The sequence below is a fragment of the Eucalyptus grandis genome, chromosome 5, assembly GCF_016545825.1.
Source record: "Eucalyptus grandis isolate ANBG69807.140 chromosome 5, ASM1654582v1, whole genome shotgun sequence".
In the NCBI taxonomy this organism is placed as follows: Eukaryota; Viridiplantae; Streptophyta; class Magnoliopsida; order Myrtales; family Myrtaceae; genus Eucalyptus; species Eucalyptus grandis.
In genome coordinates this window covers 62,239,835-62,260,397 of record NC_052616.1, presented here as the reverse complement: position 1 = coordinate 62,260,397, position 20,563 = coordinate 62,239,835, and the positions used below count along the sequence as shown (strand labels likewise).

Below are 20,563 nucleotides of genomic sequence, written 5' to 3'. Positions count from 1 at the left end.
GCTACCACCCGTCTTCGCACGTGTTTAGTGGATTTCGGATCTTACAATCAGGTCATCCAATTTTGATTTCAATTAATGTGATTTGAAATATGACCGTTTTTTCATCAGATTGTTGACGTGGCGAATACGCGATTGGATTTGTTTTCGAAAGTCATGTCATTGTCGAGTAGTTTGATGGCATTTTGCCAAGAAAATAGTCAAATTTGGGTCGAGCACATCAATTGCCACCGAAAATCCTAGTATATTTGGCAATTGAGATTAGACTTCTGTTAGAAATTGATGGAGTTTATTAAGAAGCTCGTCTCGGACCTTCGAATCGAAGAGATATGATCAGTACCCATGATAAGGAGGGAGTCTTCTTATTGGTTAGGGACAATGAAAATTCAAGCTACCTAATATTTGTCCTCGCTCGAGCTTAGTGGATTTTGGACCTTGCAATCGGGTGATCGGATCTTGATTTCAATTGATGTGATTGAAATATGGCCATTTTTCATACAAGTTGTTGACGTGGGGAACACATGATCAGATCTTTTTCAACAGCCATGTCATTCCCACGCGCATGCGTCTATAGCATTTTGCTATGAAAATGGTTGAATTCGGATCAAGCGTAACAATTTTACGAAGATCGAAAATCCTAACGTATATGGTGATTGAAATTAGACATTTGTTGGTAATCGATGGGATTTATCAAGAAGCTTGTCTCGGACCTTCAAATCGGATCGATACAATTAACACGGTTCGCTTGATATAATTTAAACCATATTGTGAACTGACAAATCTTCATCTAATCTTGACGCCATCATAATCACATTATTTATGGCCGATCTCGAAACTTATCTTGTAAGTAACTCAATGATGAGTTGTGCTAATGTGGACAAAGATTAGATAATGGAATCAAATCATGAATGCCATAAGAAATCCATGATAGATTGGCAGCGAAAGTTGTGATATTTGTTAATGGGTTAGGTTTGTCCTCACATGCAAATGCATACAGAATCGACCAAGTCAAATCATGTGAAATACAAGTCCGTCCAATTAGTATCTTGTTCTTTTTGTGGTCATTTGACAAGTCTTTAGAAACGACCTTAAAAAGAATAAGAAATAAAATCTGTCAAAAGGGGGAAAAATCTATTGAAGTATAACCCATATACCACAAAAGGATAATGGTACAAATAATTTCTAAATTTTGATTTAATATATAATGTGGTTCATAAGTTTTAACTTAATGTGCAATATCGTTTATAAAATTATAATTTATTTAATATGGTCCATAAACTTTTGGTATATATGTAAATTAATCCTTGAACCGAGTTGAAATATTTAATGTTGTTCTCCATTTAATTAAAATTTAGGGATAACATTGAAAATTTCCATAGGGTAGACCATATTAAATAAATTAAAAGTTTATGAATGATATTGCACATTAAACTAAACTTCAATGATCACATTGAACAAATTTGAAGTTCGAGGACGACATTATGAATTAAGCCAAAATTCAAGATCCATTTGTGTCATTTACCCTAGCACATAAGTGGTAGAAAGAGTCAAATTCGGCATCATTTAAGGATTTAGAAAAATATGTTCCCCATGATATTCATCAAACACCATTCTCCTTGTCTAGAGGGATTGCTTACACATTTTTGTGTGCGTGCGTGCATATATATTCTCTTGAGATATATGAGTGGTGCCTTGATAGTGACTCAATGTTATGGCCTAGGCCACTGGCCTTGACTCAATGATCATGAGGTGTGTATTATCTTTGACCATGAGTAGCTATGTCAAAATAGGCCTTAAAACCATTTCTTAACCGATGCTCACTTGATTGAATTCAATAATCGAGTTATAAATAAATTTAAAACGGTAAAATTCAAAATAAAATGAGCCTTAAACGGAGTTACAACTTACTTTGACTCAACCCACCATAATGACTCTCTCTTCATTTATCTCTCTCCCTCACTCGAATTGCACTTCTTCTCTCCGCACTCTCACCCAATTGGGACAAATATAAAAGTATTTTAATAATATGGGTCGGAAACCAAATATGAGTTGAATCCAAATACGAATAATTAGATCTTGTATAAGCATGGGAGGATTAAATAGCTCTCGATTCAGATCGAACCACTTTCAACCCGGACCTACGCGCTCTACTTGTCTGGCCCCAAGGAAGTACACACCCGTCATCTCAAGCACAGAACCCCCCCCCCCTCCCCCGACCGACACGCCCGGGGCGAGATTTCGTGTATTTTTTTTTTTTTTTTTTTTTGTGAAGTATTCGGGACTCGATCGCAGTGGCCGTTGGCCAGCGGGGGAGGTCAAACCCGTCATTTCCCTCCCGAGCAAGGTGGTGGTTAACTGCAAGCAGCTCGATTCGATTCTTGTCTTCCTCCCCACTGTTCCCTCTCCTCCTTCTCTCTCTATCCCCAACCAACGCCACAGCAGACACCTCTCTCTCTCTCTCTCTCTTTCTCTCTCTATAATTCCCGTCGCCAGATTCGGCAGTCCCGCCGCCGCCGCACTGCTGCTTCTCAGCTTCCCGGCGACCGAATCGAAGCCGCGGCGAGCGAACGATAATGGTGGAAGCCGCCGCCAACGCCGCCGTCGTCGCCGCGCCATCGCCGCCGCCGCCGCCGCCGCAGGCGCTGATGGAGAGGCTCAAGGACTACGGCCAGGAGGCCGCCTTCGCCCTCTGGGACGAGCTCTCGCCTCACGAGCGCCAGCTCCTCGTCGACGACATCGAGGTCCGTTCCTCCTGCCCCTCCCCCCCGCCGCCGATCTCCGTGATCCCCGGCGGCGGGGATTCCGGTGATCGGAGAGACGGACTTGCCGTTTCGCGATCGAGATTGATCGACGATTCGGCCGTCCGTCCGCCGAATTACCGATGCTTTTTTGTTGTGGAATTCGCCGTTACCGATGCTTTTTTGTCCTTTTGCAGAGCTTGGATCTTCCGAGAGTGGATCGGATCATTCGATGCTCGCTCAGATCTCAAGGTCGTCTCTCTTTCTCTCTCTCTCTCTCTCTCTCTGACTCTCGAGTCTGGAGTGATGTTGCGCCTGGTTGCTGACGGATTTGGTCGCGCTTTCAGGTCTGCCGGTGGCGGCATTGGAGCCCGTTCCGGAAAGCGACGTGTCCACTGTGGAAGGGAGGACCATGGAGGAAAGAGAGAGGTGGTGGAAGATGGGGCTGAAGGCGATCTCGGATGGGAAATTGGCGGTGTTGCTTCTCTCCGGTGGTCAGGTACCGTGCTCTACCATTGCTGGTTGGTGTAGAACGCTGTCATTTTGGCGTATGCACGTGCCTGGTGATTAGGGAATCGTGCTTTACTGATTTAGCTCTGTTTGTTTCCCCCTCTTGAGCTTGATGTATTTACATGTGGGCCAGTGTCAATAAAGAAAACAGAAAGGGATCATTATTGTTTACTTGATGAGAGCTGAAAAGAAAAGACAATGATGGTTCTTACTTTTTAAGCGAGCTGTTTGTTGGTAACTGAATTAGATCTGGACTCTTATTGCCGGATCATTTCAGACGCAGTGTGATGCTTTTGGAAAAATAATTTTAAGAAAAATTTGATGGTATGAATGTTGTGCATTGCGAAAAAGAAAAAGACAAAAGAAGAATAGAAGCCGGTTACAAGATTCCGGAGATTCGACCATAGGTTCTATAATCAAGGGTCTCAGGATCTAAAATGCCTTTATCTCCTTCAGTATGGATTGCAAATCCACGGAGGAATCATCGAATTTTATCTTGCTACTTGGTAATTTCAGAATTTACTGATTTTTTTTACACAGGAATATTGAGATACTTTTACTGGACAATAACTTCAACAGCTATTAGCGTGTTCAAGTCCCACTCAGTTTTGCCTAAGGATTAACTGGAGTGAAAGATGTTAAATGTAAATGTAAATGTAAATGTAAATGTAAATTTTTTTTTTCCCTTTGAAATATGTGGAGTTCCTTCAACTGGGTGGAATAGCACGATAGGCTCCACTAGCATCCGGTGTAAGATAACTTACAAAGTGAAGACTTGCATGTTTGTCCTTCCCTCTCTTTTCGTACATTTCTTATGATAAATTCTCCAGATAAGCAAGTAATGAGAATAAACTCAGCATTTATATACTCATGCTTCTATCAATGCAACAAGATAAATCAAATATATGAAAAGGCTTCAGCTATCTTGTGTGCTTGTGTATGTATTCTGCTTTTGTTTTGTAGTCTCCAGATCAGTAATTTCTTGTTTTGTAATTGTATTTTATCCATTGTGCTTACTTGAGTATGCAAAATTTCAATGAAAAATGTGCATTTTTTTTTTTCAAAAGTTGATAATATGCCTTTGAATAATGTATAGCTTTGTGATTTATACACAAAAATTGCCTGCCTTATTGTTCATCTTCTTGACGTATGTGGTCCACTGATTTTCTTACACAATATCCTTTTTATGCCACGCAGGGAACAAGACTTGGAAGTTCAGATCCCAAAGGATGCTTTAGTAAGTATTTCCCATGTCGACTTGATTATGACTTAGCATGGGTTTAGGTTTCTCTTGGTACATGACTTACAAAAGGGTCTGCTGGTTCAGAAAAGGATAAAATTCATCTTTTACAAAAGCTAATGGAATTAAAAAGGGGGCACAGCTTTTTATTCTTTCATTGATCAAAACCTATATCATTTCTAATACACCGTGAGCATTTGGACACTGCCCTTGTTGATTTATTTTTTATTTTTTTAAACAATATGTCGTTGAACTACTAGACATATTTTTGGTTCTTCCAACTGCTGCTATTAGTATGTAATGCACCACAATATTTCTTCTTATCATGCTTCGTCAGGATTTCAAGTATATAACTTGTTGAAGTATTTCATTGTAGACATTGGACTGCCATCTGGCAAGTCACTTATCCAAATTCAAGCAGAACGAATCTTGTGTGTTCAGAAGTTGGCTGCTCAAGCTCTCAAAGAGGGTACAATTCCTCCTCTTGTTCATTTCTTTTAAACTACACAGAAAATATGCTCATTCTCTTGTTTTTTGCAGGTTCTGGTGGTTCTCCACTGATACGTTGGTACATAATGACCAGTCCATTTACTGATGAGCCCACACGCAAATTTTTTGAGAGCCATAAATACTTTGGTCTTGAAGCTGAGCAAGTAAAACATATGTAGCTTTTCCTAGTTTTCTTTAAAAAAAAAAAAAAAAAAAAAAGAAGTTAAATTTCCTATCTGGTTGTAGTTAATATTACCCCACTATCGACGGAAAATTTCGTGTAGGTCACCTTCTTCCAGCAAGGTACCATGCCATGTGTCTCGAAAGATGGAAGATTTATCATGGAGACTCCTTACAGAGTACGTATGCTATTCTATTTGTTTGTTTGATTAATTTAACTGCAGAAGGAACATAATTATGGTTTCCAAGATCTAACCAACTCTTTCAACCTTAGTCTTTGTACTCGTTCAACTTCACCTGCCATTGCCAACCATTTTGCAGTTGAATTTTGAGAATAGAATAAACAGTTTAGGAAGTGTATCTTAAAGAATAATGGAAATGTTTAAAACACCAAAGCTGAAGGGAGCTGAGGTCTTTGGCAATATAAATTATTATCTTCTAACTGTCGGCGTCTGTATTATTCTTCTAATTGTATGAGCATCTGAGTATTGTATTGCAATGGTCTACTGGTGTATGAAGGAGTGAGAGAACCAAGTAACTAAAAGTTTTCTTGCCCCAACCGTTGAGTGAATAAAATGGTACAATAAGATCTCTCACTCGTCACACAGGTGGTGGTGCACTCATTTTTCCCAGGAGACTACCATAAAATGATTAGAAAATGTGGATTGTTTCGGTAGGGGAAGATGAAACTGTAGATGTATGAAGTGCCGTGGAATTATTTCTAATCTAAGTCATAATATCTGACTGAACTAATGCATGAAACTCGTTTTGATATGATTTTCATATCCAGGTAGCTAAAGCTCCCGATGGTAATGGTGGAGTATATACAGGTGCTTTTATTTTTTTAAATCTCGTGCCAATTAGTGGTTACTATTTCACTTTCGCAGTATCTCAACCTCTTATAGCTTAAAAACATTAATAAATATTTGGCTCTCATTGATCAGCTTTGAAAACTTCCAAACTTCTCGAAGATATGGCATCGAGAGGGATTAAATATTTGGATTGTTATGGAGTTGACAATGCATTGGTGAGTTTTGCTTTTACTAAGCGATGGAATTTCCCTTGGCAAGTTTCCTTTTTTGTGGGTTGATTTCAGATATTTATCACATAGATTTATCGCTTAAAACAGGTACGTGTGGCTGATCCTACTTTCTTGGGTTATTTCATGGACAAAGGTGTAGATGCTGCGGCTAAAGTTGTCCGTAAGGTGATTATAGGCACATATCATACTCAATTTATTCATTTGACTGATTTTTGGAAAGTGTGCTGTGTTGAAGATAATTTACGTGGTTTGCACCTATCCTTTGGTAATCTCTAGATGAGGCTCTTGCCTTTTCTGCACAAGTTAATCTGGCTTGAAATGGTTCATATTTATGGTATCAAAGTGTAAAGCCTGATATATGAAGAGCTTGTGAATCTACATCAAGTGGCAAAGAACTTATGGATTTTGCTTTAGTGGAGACTCACCTCTCAAAGGGCACAACCTTGAGTACTTCGTTGGGGGGCTCGGCCATTTGGATTTGGCTTATTATAAATGGTTTCGGAACATTGTTCTTGGGGTATGAGTGCTACGCAAGACAAAGTGCTATATTACAAGACTTACCTTTTCAACTATTTGAAGCAGACTGCTTCATTTTGGGAGCTATGTCTTCAACGTGTGAGGGTCAAATCTAGAATTTTACCAAACTGGTGCAGTTTTGAGCTTCATGAGCTACATTGACGATTATGATAGTGATATAAAGCAGAGGAGTTTATGAAACACATCAAGTTTCATGGTGAGTGGGAAGTAACTTGTGGCTTGGTATATAAGGAGAGACTCAATCCAAAGGATGCCATCCTGAGTTCTCCTTTTGAGGTGTTTTGCCCACTTGGATCAAATTGAGTTGATACATAGCATATGACTTGCTTGAATTTTGTTTGCTGGTTTTGCTTCATATGAAAATAAAAAATTTCCTTCTGGCTGATGGATTATAATTGCACGTGTAGCATGTCCACATTTTTTTGGGGGACCTATTGCTAATGGATGTGATCCGAATATTCACTTTCTATATTCTTGGATAATTCTTTTTAGGCGTACCCACAAGAGAAGGTAGGCGTGTTTGTAAGGCGTGGTAAAGGTGGACCACTTACAGTCCTTGAATATAGTGAGCTGGATCCAACACTTGCTTCTGCAATCAATCAGGAAACTGGACGGCTTCGTTTTTGCTGGAGTAATGTACACCCTATTCCTTGCACTTACTACTTACTACTTACATGATTTGTCTCCAGCTTTTGGCACTATTATTGATTTATATTTTTCGTTATTGCTCTAAAAGCTTGCTGATTGCCAATATCAATTGCACGGAAATTCCACTTCTCTCAGCTTTAATAGATACTAGTCCAGGGCCTGATGTTGTAGCTTAAGTCTTTATGTGTTATTTCTCAGGATATCATATCCTTTTGAGACCAGACAACCTTGTGTGTTAGATTGCACTGTGCTTCAATGCACGGTGTAGCATGATATGAATCCATTGGGTTTTGTTTTTTTCTCCCTAGTTTCTCCCTGACTACTCATTACTTTCTGGCTTTCAGGTTTGTTTACACATGTTCACCCTTGATTTTCTCAACCAGGTCGCAAATGGCCTTGAGAAAGACAGTATGTAAGTGGTCTTTGTTTTTCACTGCTCCCCTGCTTTTGGAAATGTTGGGGGATGAAAATATTGTCTCTCAAGCCACTTTCTGCTGTATCTTTTCTCCTATTAAAGTATTCTGTTAGTTTTATGACTTTAGTTTCATCGTTCACCTTCTGAACCATAATTTTGTACTACAAAATTTGTGAACGAGGCATTTGACCTTTTTCATATGAGATACAGAATTTTTTTGGTAGTTCTACTATTGACTAATGAGCTAACATGGTGTGTCAATTACTTGTTCTAACTTTAATTATCCTCCTTGCGGTTTGCATTTCCAGCTATTCCTCACACGTGCATCCCTAGAGCTACTAATACCAAATGATATTTTAATTTAAATACAATTGCAGGTTGCTTTATAAAAGCATCAACAAAGAGCTTCAGAATAGATTTTTATCAAATTCAAAAGGTTAATTGACAATTAATTTAATTTTGCGGTCAGAGTGTTTTCGATTGTTAGGGTACATAAGCATGAGACTCATTAAGTACTGGATTTGCCAAAAATTTGGTCTCTCTACAAAGAGTAAACTTTAGTAATATCAAGAATTTAGACTATTTCTCAACCAATTCATCGTGTGAGACTATGTTTCATATATCAAATGCATTTGGGTTTTTGTAATTGCAGCTATCATCTTGCTGAGAAGAAAATTGCTTCAATCCATGGACAAACGGCGGGACTGAAGCTGGAGCAATTCATATTTGATGCATTTCCCTATGCTCCTTCAACTGCACTTTTTGAGGTCCTCTTTTATCCTTCTAATACCAATTTTTTGAGCTCATCTCTTTAAATACTGCGAAGCTAAATGTTTTGTCTGAAAGTTCAGGTATTGCGTGATGAGGAGTTCGCGCCGGTGAAAAATGCTAATGGATCAAATTTTGACACACCAGACAGTGCAAGGCTGCTGGTTCTCCGGCTTCATACTCGTTGGGTTGTTGCTGCTGGAGGCTTTGTAACACATTCAGTGCCGCTCTATGCTACTGGTAATTGGTGGTGGTTTACCATGCATTGCGTTGCCAATTTTTACATGCTGTGCAGAGTTTGCTGTTCTTGTGGTGTATGGAATTTGACTTGTACCGAGAAATCTTCCACTTATGCCTGCATGTTGTTGTGATTTAATCGGTCCATACACCTTGCACTGGGGAAAACGAACAGAATAGACACACACCCAAGATTCTACGTTAATTACAAGTGAAGAAGAGGAAATCAACTCAAAAGCTGATAAAGAATTTTGAATTTGCTGGGAGGCTCGTGGGTTTCTCGAGAATTGTTGCAGAATATTTGATCCGTTCTTTTGCTATTTGTAAAGGAGTTAACCTATAGCATATGTGTGATAGGATGTAATGGAGATTTGTTTCTTCTATGTCCTTGGTCCCATAGGCTTATCTTTACTCATTTCAGTTGGGAGCAGTCTGTCAAGAGTACATAATGTGTTTGAAAACAATTAGTCAGGTTCTACCGAATCAGCTGGCTCACATGATTTATGAACCAGGAAGTAAATTTAATGCTTCTTGTTTTGTGTTTATCTCAGGTGTGGAGGTATCCCCGTTGTGTTCATATGCTGGAGAAAATCTTGAGGCTATATGTCGGGGGAGGACCTTTCATGCGCCTTGTGAGATTGCATTTTAGCTGTGCTTGTCTGTTTCCTATGGAAGGAAAAGGGAGGGTGAGATCTCCGTTTTGTGACGATAAAGTTCTGGAGATGTTAACATGTGCGGCTCGGTTTCGGTTTTATTTGAGATCGTGATGGGCGAGGTTGTGTGTCATTTGATACCTACAAGATAGATTAGTGTTTGTAATTTTTCGTGTTAGCGTAAGACGGTCCTAGTACATCACAAATAAGAAAAATGAAAAAGAGAGAAGCTTTGTGAAAAATGAAAAGAAAATAATTCCTGTATGTTGATGTGTAAATTGATGGTGCTGTCGAATTGGTGCAATTTTAACAAATTCAGAGCCGTTATCTCGCTGTTGCATTCAGTCTGTTTATGCAGCATTTGGTGTTTAAGTGTTTGCCAATGAAGATTATTCTCCTAAAAATGCTCTTTTCCTTTTTCTTATGTTCAAGTGTTCACAAAAGACAGAGGCAGTACAACAAGACTATATGAGTCGACACTGCACCTCTTGCACATCTCCAAATGCTGTGGATTAAGCAATCTCCCTCCCTCTCTCTCTCTCTCTCTCTCTCTCTCTCTCTCTCTCTCTCTAAAGTTTTATAGAATAAAGTCTGTACAAGACAGCACAATGGACTATCGGAAAAAAAGTGGCACCACCCTAGCCAGCCAGCGAAGGCATTATCATGCGGCTTGTTCTTGTCCCTGGGGATCCAAATGTGGTGCGTGATGGCGGCGCCCCATGCAATCTTTGAGAATGAGTATGGTGTTGGCCCTCTGCCCTTCCAACTCCTGGACATGGCCAAGCCAGCTCCCCCTCCAGCTTTGCCGACGTCCTGTAAATACCCCATCTATCATAGACTGCGAAGTGTTAGATCTCAGTCTTGTGATATAGGAATTCCCTTCGATATGGGGGATGTGTTTGTCAAAGCATTCGTACCCCCATTAGTCAGAATCAAAACATCATCAGCAAAACAGAGGTGGGCAAGCTTGATACTGGGGCGCCGGGGGCAATACTTCGAGCCTCCCCTGTTCTGTAGATCAATCTAACATTCGAGAGAGGACTTCAATTGCCATAACGGACATAGAAGGCGAAATAACAAGTGCTGATACAGCATTTAGCCCAATTAACGAAACAATCGGGGAATCCAAGCAGCACGTTCTTAGTTTATTAGCAAGAACTCTAGGGGTACACTTGCGAACAATGAAACTTGAAATGGCCCCGTAATCAGCACCTTTTTAAGCATTTGCGACACCTTGGGCACAAGGGTGATTGGCAGTGGAATTTCTAGCTAGGCAAGCTCCCTCTTGTACTGGATTGATGAAAGACGTACTAAGCAAAGTTACATGACCACCGTTGGATTGATGGAAACGGTGTCCTAAGCAAAGTTAGATAGGCAAGCTCTCTTGTGTTGGTAATTTGTGGCCTATTTTCAGCATCTCAATGACACCCCCGTCACCTATGAAGCCAAAGTGATTCAAGAAAAAAACTATTGTTTATTACAAATAGTTTAGCCGAATGTTGGACTCTAAATAAATGATTTAGATTAGAGGAAAATAGTTCAGCCTATTTTCAGCTCTATTTTCTCTATTTCTTCCAAACATTTGTTTTCTCTCCGAGGACTGTAGTATGCATTTGAAAAATGTCTCCTTCATGGTTCTCATGTGTCAATTTCGAAGTTTTTTTAACATTAGATATGCGCATTTCTTAACACTTCACCCACCTGGATCACGAAGAGAGTCTCTAGGGAAAATTATTTGAGAGATATGACTTTTTTATAACCTGTCGAATGACAGAAATTAAAGAGACGATTTCCATATATACTTGAATCTCTCAAATTATAATCACAAATCTCCTCATTATTTAATGGTGAAGACAATTTCCCTAATTATAATTAATTACAAGAATCCTCTCAAATTATAACAATAGATGGAGAGATCCAGTTTTCCAAACTACCATTTATTACAAAAATAATCTAAAATGCATGCATATATTTCCATTATCCTAAGAACATTCTAGAACTCACAAACCCTCGATCACTAAAAGCTTCAATGCACGTCCAGTCATCTCGGTTGTCTCCTCGCCCTGTTGGGCCTTGAAAATTTCCAGTTCATAACACATCAATAAGAAAAATTAGAGTAGTTACATAATGATGAAATAATCGACAAATGTGAAAAATCGTTGGGATATTTGACAGGTTCGTCAATTATTCACCAAATTATTGTGTTTTTCCCTACTCAAAGTATTGATTATACTTGTTATCATATCTACACAAATAAATAAAAATGAAGACTCATTTACAAATAGATTATTTGTTCTTGAAGAGCAATTATTAATCCTAAAATATCCTGGGCACGAGGAAGTCTAAAAAGCAATTAACCCTAAGGAAATCTTCAGAGTCTGGCACGTGCGACGGCACGAGTCGAGCCAACCTTTGGCGCCATAATCTGGCTTTCGCTCTGGTGGTATTGCTCTTGATTCTTTTCCAGCAACTGAGCTGCGGCGACTGCGAAAAAGTTTCGATTTTTATTGTTCTTTTTGCAGAGGAGGAAGAGCAGATTCTTTCGAGAATGGAGAACTGGTGGCAAGGAAGTAGCGAAACTCGCCTTCTCGTCGCACCCGGTAACCCCTCTTCTCCAATTCGATGCCTCTCTGCAAAACCCACTTCGCATTTTCGCTAGAAACGCGATCCCGTTGCCCGAATTTCCCTGTTCGGATCGCGCACACCCTTCCCGATCGATGACTTGCGTGGGATTCCATGGTGGTTGTGCTCGAATTGGATGATTTTTTGGATGGTGTTGAGAATTTTGGCATGCGTGTGTTATGTCTTCCCGACGTTTGCGAATTGAAATGCGGAATGGAGCAGCTGATTCTTGCATTTCCCTTGTTTCGAAATTCTAATTCTGTGAATTTTGAACCGTTAACGTTAAATTTGAAGATAGTGAGGTTTTGAGTCCCTTGTAATGTAGATTCTGCTGCGACGGAGAAAGGGGTTGGGCATTTCTTATCACTTCGGCATCCCAAATCAGGTAATCAGAAAGTGACCCGCTTTCCCCCTTGTTTGCCTTCCTTGCGACTTTCCCGCTATTTCATAGTTCAATCTCGTCGTTGGGTGAATCTTGGATGCAGCTGCTCGCTTGGCATGAGCCATCGTGCATGAACGTGCCTGAAAAACTTAGCTTGCTGATGCTGCCTCTAACTGCTCACAGGAAAAGCGACGTGCTACCTCGTTGTCGATGAGAAGCTTTTTGAACTTCAATGGTTTAAATTACCTTATGGGTCTTGGTTCCTGGGAGATTACGTCCATAAAGGTATGATCTTCAAGATTCATGTTGGCAATTAAGACTCACATGTGTTCATCGCAGTTGGGATTATAATTTGCTCTTTTTTTTTTTTTTTTTTTTTTAAATATTTGGTCAAGATGGTTGCCACTATACTGCCACACCAGTTGATCCAGTGTTCATCATGTTGCCCATTTTCGAGGAAGCCAGGATGAAGGTACCATATATTTTTAATGGTTCACAAGAAATGAAATGTTATCATATATTCCTACTAATTTATTCGATCACGAGTTTAAGTATTTGTTTTCTCTAAGAAATGAATTTCTTTCTATTGGAACCCTTAATCTTTCTATGCATGACTCTCAAATTGTTGATCGCATATATGCTATCCAAGAAATTCCAGCATATAGTTTACATCGATTATGCATCTGTGAATTTATCAAGTTTACACACTGCCTTCTGCCTAAGCATGTAAACAAGATAAAATTGTGGAATGCACACAGTTTTTATCTCTCATGAAGTTTGACCTGTTGTCCTTTATGTATTAATCCAAAGTATGTGACATCATAATGCCGTTTTCAACTAATGCAGAAAGGAGATGAACCTGGGAAGTTTAGGCAATTGGATGAGATTTTGTTTATAAATGGTTACCCTGGATATCAGCATTTATTGTCCATTGCGGAGAAGTCTATGCAAGTGGTTTGCGAAGTTAAAGGTGACTTCTCGTGTACATCTGTATTAGACATATTGGCTACACTGAAGTAACTACATTCTTGACCACCAAAATAACGTAAAATTCAAGATAGACATTTAATAAGACTTATCTGCAACATTATGCTGCTGGTAGAGATTCTTTTTGTTTATATATTATTTTCTGCGCCACCTTTCTTCAGTCAATGTTACTAGGATTGAAAAAAAAATGATCACTATTCTCATTGAAAAATGGAAAAGGCTTTGAGGCTCCGTGGAAGGAGGGACCTAAAGGAAGCCTTAGCCCTGGTAGGAAGGGGTAGCTTAATTTGGGAAAGAAATAAGTTAGAACTTTTAAGAATCAGGATCATATAATATTGCATGATGCTCTCGTCATGTGATATGTCATGCGCCATGCTGCAATTAAAGTTTCATACAAAACCAAAAAATGAATTTTTAAAAATTGAATTGTAGGGGTATATCTGGAGATACTCTTTGCATTAAATATATCTTAAGGACACCAAGCTCAACTCTAAGTCCGGGCTCTAGAATCTGCATTTCCTTTTTCTTTTTGGTTTTTGTGTTTCTTGTTGTCTCTGTGTGTGTGTAATCAAACTTAGCATAACAGTATGCTAATACTGTGAATTGCATATGATTCAAATCAGTTGAATTGTTACTTGATAAGCAACTGGCGAACATTACCCTCGTTGTTACATATAGAAACTGTGAAGAAGAGATTCAGTAAATTATGATCGCATTACTGACATATTCTTATATCAAGAGCATTAAGAGTGTTATTAGGGGTGCAACTTTTCCTTTGTAAGGACACAAGTTGATATCTCTTTCTGTTTGCCTCTATTGGCAGAAATTGGATCAACGAGGTTTTTTAGGCTTGACGACACTAAGGTTTTTGCTTGGTTGTCATACAAGGTCTGTAATTCTCACGAAACTTAATTTTCTCCAATGATGTTGTGTGCAAGTGTACCAACGAATGTTATCTAATTGCAGGTGCACCAACTGAAGCAGACTATGGGTACTCTGGACAAAAACTATGCTGCCCGAGCTGAGAAAGAGTTGTGTATGTCTTAGTGAGACAAACTTTTGGCTATGTAATTTCATGAATCTTTTAAATGAGTTTATTGAAGGAGTCATGAGCAGAGATTTTTATCAGTTAGTACATCTGAATGAGAGTGGTGGGTAGTTACAATTAACTCTTACCAAAGTAAAGGGGCCAATCGAAAAGGGAAAAAAAGAATAAACTCTTACCACAAAGGGTGTTAATAGTTGTTCTGAAAGCAGGACTTTAGCATTGATAATGGTTTTCATGATGGGATTCGAGCTCTTAATTGAGTGAATGCCTGAACTGAAACTGTTTGCCAAGCCAGTTATAAGGTTGATCAATGTTTATGTCACTATGTTTGACCAATTTGAAAAGGGTAGTGGATCTTAATATCTATTAACCTATCTAAGTGCATCGAACTTGTTATTGCTCTATGGGTCACCATCTAATGGTATGAATATCTGTTAAAGTTGGATGTTTGTGCATGTTTTGGCATGTGCATGACATATTTACAGGAGCATTTCTTAATAACTTTGTGTTCGTAATTTCTTGAGGAATAGAGGGGGAATGGCCTACTGCTTTAGCTTAGACTATCTGCTCCTCTCAGGCCTTTGTGCAAGAGTCACTCATGCTTTCTGGTTAAGATAGTTAATTTGAGAGATCACTGGGCTTAATTATAAAGGAAAGATGAACAGGATTGGAATGTCCAGCTTGAGTCAAATAAAGATTTGCTTTTTGCACTTTATTAATTCTCCATTATTGTTTGTGCAGTAGCTGATGCTGTCTCAATAATGGGGGAGTACTTGCTGGATGAACCTTGGTTGAAGAATCTCTGTGATAGTCTGAAGTAAAACTTTTCTCTTTCTTGCATAAATACTATTTCCTGATTTTCCCTAAACACTAATGGCTGTATTTCTGTTGTACAATAGTATATAGAATCTGCGTATTAGGATTTAGGATAGATTATCCCCCACTGAGTGGTGAAAAATTTAATTATGGTTATAGAATTGGAGAGTAACACTACCTTTACATTTCTAAAGAAATACATCGATAAGGTGCTTCTCACCTTTGCAGGTTGCCCACGTTACTGAGAAAACACATAAGAAAGTTATAATGATATCAGAGTGCCGTTACTGCAGAAATAAGGTCTATTCAGTATAAAGCATAGGTTTAATCAATGGAATGATATGAATTTGTTAGTTTGACCCAAAAAAGAAAAATCCCAGATTTATCCCTGCTTAAATTGATATATAATCAATGGTGACTGAATCCAGGATTCTTAATTTTCCTGCAGATTGAATTTAGAGGATGTTGGAGAGGCAGCTCATAAACAAAATTATCAAGATGTAGCAGACACAGATGACTTTGGATCTCCTGTGGCCTTACAGGTAACTGCAATATCACTTCAGTAGACGGAGGGAGTTAATTATGCATTCAGCAATCCAATAGTATCAGGGTGACTGAACTTTGGATCTCTGCTGGATTCCTATAACATGATCTATGTAATTGTTTTGTATGAAGTTCTAAAAGGGGTATTTTGACTGCTTAGTGCCGACTCTTGAGTCATGGGCTCACAGATTTCAATTGAAACTTGCCTCCTTGTAATCTTAATCGGAGGAATGATTTTGCGTATTTGGGTTGTGTCCATTTGTACCTGTTGAATAAACCTGGTCGCGGTCACTCTTCCCAGCGTAGGGATATTAATTTGCTGCTGAATATTTCTTCTGTGATCTATTAGGGAAAGAGTGGGGCGGATAAGAAGGCTTCAAAGGTTGGAAGGCAAGTTAAAAAAGCAAAAGTAGAGACGGATTCTCAGAATATCAAAGAAATGTTCACCAGGGCTTCCAGAAGAGCCAGATAAATCTTGTCCAAAGTGTTGTAGGTGAAGAAACTTCCCGTAACAAGATAGATATAGCCATTCCTTCATCGCCTTTTTCCAGTTGACGGCTGATTATTTCTTAGCATTGGAGCCAGATGGTTCACCCATTCGGCAATCATTCAGGCATGGTTGGTTTATCTGTTGTAACTTTAGCCACACTTTCTGCTAAGTGTGGATTTTAGGAGCACCAGATAATATTTTCTGGCTGTCCATCGAGCCATTGTGCTGGATCTGCAAGAAGGCGTGATGGGGCATTCCTAAAACTGTGTAAACAGCAACCGATTGTTGAGTCGTACTAGCCCCGAAACTTGTAATGTATGGTTCAGGGAGGTGTTTCTACAAATTTTGCTTGTAAGCATTGCCCTTTTGGTCAAGGCTTCTCTGATTGCTAAATTTTGGTAACATGTAAGAGCTTTCTGTACTCTTTGACTTATGGGTAAATCTTAACCTGTCGTGCCCATTGAAGTGTTGTGGAATTGAGCGCCATGTAGATTTTAATGTATTGAGTTTGCACAAATATATGAGGTGAACCTTGAGAATTGGTCAAAAACTACCATATGCCATCATTCATTAGTCAAAGACGAGGAATGAAAAACTCCACTTACGTGCAAGAAAGCAAGGCCTGTTTCAACATCATATAAGAGTCTTGGGAGGAAAAGGAGATAAGAGGTCTATTAGAAACAAAATCATCTCTTCACGTTATATGGTAGGAAATGAATTTGATAAATTCCATCTATGTATTCAATAAATATTTATATAACTAGAGCATTTAGATAAAATGGATAATACTCGTATACGAAACACAACAATGCGGTGCTTAACATCATGGATGAGTTTTTCACTTCCTCTTTTTAATTAATATAAAGCCTTCACGGTCGTCGTGAAATTGCACAAATTTTTTTATGCATGTTATCTTCTCTTACCATATTGTATAATTAAATGAATTTGAATGAGCAAATTTAACTCTGACCGAGAAAAAGGAATAAAGTTCAATTCGCTAAATGGTAATTGTCCCCATGATAAGAGACAATTCTTGGATTGTCTTAGGCCCAGCTTTCTCAGAATCAAAAGCCCACAATCAGAGGAGCCCGGCCCGGCCCATTACACGGGAGGTGGGTAGTCTTCCTCTTCCTCCAGCTAGGGTTTCAAATCAAGCTCCTTCCCTCTCTCTTCGACGCCAGCACCGGTGGATACCGCCGTCCCGCTTCCACCGATCCTCGTCGCCGGCGACGGCGGTTTCGGTCAGCCCTTATCTCAATTCAGTGGCGGAGCTCTTCCGTCCCGCGCTCGTCGCGCTTCTTCGACAATCCGAGGCTGCTCTCCTCGTCCGCTTCCGCAGCACTTTCTGAAAAGATCCGAACTTCAAGCCGTCGTCTCCTCGCTTCGGCTGCTCCGATGATGCATCGGCTGTGACTCCGTCTGCTTCCGAGACAAGGGTGTAGCGTTCTAGCTATCATCAGCAATGAGCCTAATCTCGAGAGCAGGACACCGTTTGTCAAATGGATTCCTCCGTGCGTATGCCATTTCTCGTCCTGCCGTCATGGCGGATTCGCGCTTGAATTGGTTGTCCCGGAATCTCTCTCAACCGGCGAGGAAAGAGGAGGATGACGAAGATGAAGTGGAGATCGACCAGCGGAGGCTTCCGGCCGACTACGATCCGGCCACGTTCGATCCCACGGAGCATCGGAGCCCTCCGACGGACAGGGTCTTCCGCCTCGTGGACGAAGTGGCCGGGCTCACGCTGGTCGAGGTGGCGGAGCTCTCGTCGATCCTGATGAGCAAATTGGGGATGAAGGAGCCGCCGGCCATCGCGGTCATGAAAGGAGGAGCTGCCGCCGCTATGGCCGGGATGGCCGCGAAGGCGGCCGGGGCGGGGGCGGCGGGCAAGGAGGAGAAGAAGCCGGAGAAGACCGTGTTCGAGGTGAAGCTGGAATCGTACGAGGCCTCCGCGAAGATCAAGATCATCAAGGAAGTGAGGAGCTTTACGGACTTGGGTCTGAAGGAAGCCAAGGACTTGGTGGAGAAGACGCCGGCGGTGTTGAAAGCCGGACTTTCGAAGGAGGAAGGGGAGCAGATACTTGAGAAGTTGAAAGCACTTGGAGCCAAGGTTGTAATGGAATGAAGACTTCAAAAGGGTGGATCTGCAGGTACTTGTTGCTCTTCCAAGAATTTGTTCTTCTTCTTTCATTCAACTCACATTAGATAGGCCTAGAAGAAGCTTTTAGTTCATGAGTTTAGATTTCTTGAACTAGAAAGTTCATGTGCTCTATCGATGTCGGTGGTGAACTCTTCGATGGATTAGTTTCTTTCTTCTCTCTTTCCCCAATGCTGTATACCTTGTGAACTTGTTTTTGCTTCCGGGTTTAGCTGGTTTTGCTTTTGGAAGCAAGAGAAGTTGGGCAATTTTTCGGTATCTAACATTCGGAAATTCGAACTTGATCCGCTGGATTAGCTAGTTGCAGGTGCTTCCATTTCAGAAATCGGGCAGCTTATTGATGTAAAACCTCGAGTCTGAAGCAGCGAGCCCAGCTTGATAGAGAACTTGAATAGAAATTGCAACAAAAGGTTACTGACAACTAGTAAATGCCTTGTATTCATCTCGATCAATGTTGCTCGGCATCGCGTCTAGGCATAAGCATCATGCTTAAGAGAGAAGAATTGCATCGGATAAGTCGAGCAAAGGATTCCTACTGTTGAAATGATTTCATTTGCTATTGGTTTAACAATTTCCAAGTCATACACATCGAGTGTAAATGCATGATGGTCCTACTTTGTGCTGAGTAGTGAGAAATGCTGGGGGAAGAAACTTACATTCCTCACTCAAGCACAGTGTGGAAGTTGAGACCTTGGGCACCTGAATTTCTAAAATGTTCTATATTGTAAGTTTTTCATTCTCTCTCTCGTATGAATTGAATGATTGCTTCAAGCATGGGGGAAGTTGTTAAACATTGTTGCTGAAGGAAGGCAGTCTTATTCTTGGAGTTGACAGGGCACCCTGATGGTGGGTCTTGTCCAGATGTTTTGAGGGCCTAGTTTAGAGAAAATGGGTCTGCTAGCCGCAAAACTTTCCCTTCATTCTATGCATAGAGAGACTTCCTATGTGTGTGCAATGAAATGGAAAGTGATGTTATGAATGTTTTCAGACCTGGATCGGACTGGCTGGTTCAACCCTGTTGAACCGGGAATCGGAGCAAGGCCCAGTCCAGTTTTTGTGAAAGAACTGGAGGGAGTAGTCAAGAATCGGTCAAGCCCGTGTCGACACCATGATAAGAGATGAATCTTCTATTTTGCTTTTAGGGGATGCAAAATGCAAACTGTGTTTGGTAAATTATATTTTGAAAGCTCATTTAGTCTAATTAAACTCAGTCTACCACTCACAAAGTTCCTTCTCTATTGTGAAGCGAAATGCCTTGAGATGATTTCCCTCTCTTCAGATTCAAGACAGCTGAGTATGCAAATTCAGAGCGTTTCCATCGATCTTTTTTTCCACGGCGGACTGCTATTAGTTTAATTAAACTAATCTACATGATGTCCATCAATTTTTTCCGCCATACCTTATACATAATTATGAAATTAACGTCATCTTAATGATGTAATTTCTCTTGCTTTTTTAGCCGCAGTGTGATTCAAAGTAATCTAATCGTGAGTTAAAATACTCAATCGGAAGATAAAACTGATACAGGTAGATGGATATGATCATCATATGGATATGGATGTTGAACTTAATGGAAATCTAGGATCAATGTTGCAAAGAACCTCTTGTTTTCCTGCAAGATTAGCGTCAATGGATTCGAAATTTCGGTTTGCTTATCAATTACGTATGAGTTACGTTGGGATTGAGAAGTTGCATGGTGCTTATCACCCCAAAAGATAAAGTTTTGGTTGGTTTTATCTTAAAAGATAGACGATTTGAAAAGACCGTCCCTCTCCGATTCGAACTCTGCTCGTGTATAAGCCTGGAGGTCCCGTTGCATCAATTCGAGCGCCCAAAACACGTACCATAACCCGGTCCCCGCTCAGACGACGGTGTACTCTCTCCGGCCCTCTCTTGCGGTCGACCCGGCATCTCCAAGGTCAGCTCACTGATGGGAAGAATTGGCAATGGAGGTGGGTATCCCTAGAGACCATTTCCTGGAGAGGGTGCTGCTGGTGATGCAGATTGTCACCGTGGTCTGTATCTTCCTGATTCAGCCGAAGAGCCTCGATCTGCACGACTGGACC

General features: G+C 40.3%; 3 protein-coding genes across 6 annotated transcripts; all 3 read left to right on the top strand.

Moving 5' to 3' along the window:
* The first annotated feature begins 2,363 nt into the window (after positions 1–2,363).
* LOC104445823 (UDP-N-acetylglucosamine diphosphorylase 2) lies at positions 2,364–9,841 on the top strand. Of its 2 annotated transcripts, XM_010059750.3 has the most exons (15): positions 2,371–2,738; positions 2,933–2,987; positions 3,083–3,234; positions 4,443–4,482; positions 4,862–4,954; positions 5,026–5,138; positions 5,259–5,333; positions 5,945–5,984; positions 6,099–6,181; positions 6,284–6,361; positions 7,226–7,369; positions 7,726–7,793; positions 8,449–8,563; positions 8,648–8,804; positions 9,353–9,841. In XM_010059750.3, the coding sequence occupies exons 1-15, from the start codon at positions 2,571–2,573 to the stop codon at positions 9,448–9,450; spliced, it is 1,479 nt and encodes a 492-aa protein (XP_010058052.1). In that variant the 5' UTR covers positions 2,371–2,570; the 3' UTR covers positions 9,451–9,841. The 2 variants fall into 2 exon arrangements, 1 of the variants encoding a protein (XP_010058052.1); XR_005551173.1 differs by lacking the exons at positions 8,449–8,563; positions 8,648–8,804; positions 9,353–9,841 and adding an exon at positions 7,898–8,019 and having other exon boundaries at positions 2,364–2,738; positions 7,726–7,850.
* Positions 9,842–11,778: 1,937 nt separating this feature from the next.
* On the top strand, positions 11,779–16,859 carry LOC104445822 (ribonuclease H2 subunit B). 2 transcript variants are annotated; one of them, XM_039312157.1, is made up of 11 exons: positions 11,779–11,897; positions 11,977–12,054; positions 12,402–12,461; positions 12,642–12,743; positions 12,854–12,930; positions 13,305–13,428; positions 14,269–14,333; positions 14,412–14,481; positions 15,235–15,310; positions 15,758–15,851; positions 16,202–16,859. In XM_039312157.1, the coding sequence occupies exons 2-11, from the start codon at positions 12,003–12,005 to the stop codon at positions 16,322–16,324; spliced, it is 843 nt and encodes a 280-aa protein (XP_039168091.1). In that variant the 5' UTR covers positions 11,779–11,897; positions 11,977–12,002; the 3' UTR covers positions 16,325–16,859. The 2 variants fall into 2 exon arrangements, with proteins under 2 accessions (XP_039168091.1, XP_010058051.2); XM_010059749.3 differs by lacking the exon at positions 11,779–11,897 and having other exon boundaries at positions 11,904–12,054.
* A 625-nt stretch (positions 16,860–17,484) lies between these two features.
* On the top strand, positions 17,485–19,240 carry LOC104445821 (50S ribosomal protein L7/L12). Of its 2 annotated transcripts, none has more exons than XM_010059748.3 (2): positions 17,485–18,489; positions 18,805–19,240. In XM_010059748.3, exon 1 carries the CDS (start codon positions 17,805–17,807, stop codon positions 18,462–18,464), a length of 660 nt encoding a protein of 219 aa, XP_010058050.2. In that variant the 5' UTR covers positions 17,485–17,804; the 3' UTR covers positions 18,465–18,489; positions 18,805–19,240. The 2 variants fall into 2 exon arrangements, with proteins under 2 accessions (XP_010058050.2, XP_010058049.2); XM_010059747.3 differs by having other exon boundaries at positions 18,795–19,240.
* The last annotated feature ends 1,323 nt before the right edge of the window (positions 19,241–20,563 follow it).

Coding starts and splice junctions, on each gene's coding strand:
- LOC104445823 (XM_010059750.3), top strand. CDS start 2,571: ATGGTGGAAGCCGCCGCCAACGCCGCCGTCGTCGCCGCGCCATCGCCG. Junction 5,985..6,098: donor TAATGGTGGAGTATATACAG/GTGCTTTTATTT, acceptor CTCATTGATCAG/CTTTGAAAACTTCCAAACTT. Junction 7,370..7,725: donor TTCGTTTTTGCTGGAGTAAT/GTACACCCTATT, acceptor TCTGGCTTTCAG/GTTTGTTTACACATGTTCAC.
- LOC104445822 (XM_039312157.1), top strand. CDS start 12,003: ATGGAGAACTGGTGGCAAGGAAGTAGCGAAACTCGCCTTCTCGTCGCA. Junction 14,334..14,411: donor TTGCTTGGTTGTCATACAAG/GTCTGTAATTCT, acceptor ATCTAATTGCAG/GTGCACCAACTGAAGCAGAC. Junction 15,311..15,757: donor AATCTCTGTGATAGTCTGAA/GTAAAACTTTTC, acceptor ATTTTCCTGCAG/ATTGAATTTAGAGGATGTTG.
- LOC104445821 (XM_010059748.3), top strand. CDS start 17,805: ATGAGCCTAATCTCGAGAGCAGGACACCGTTTGTCAAATGGATTCCTC.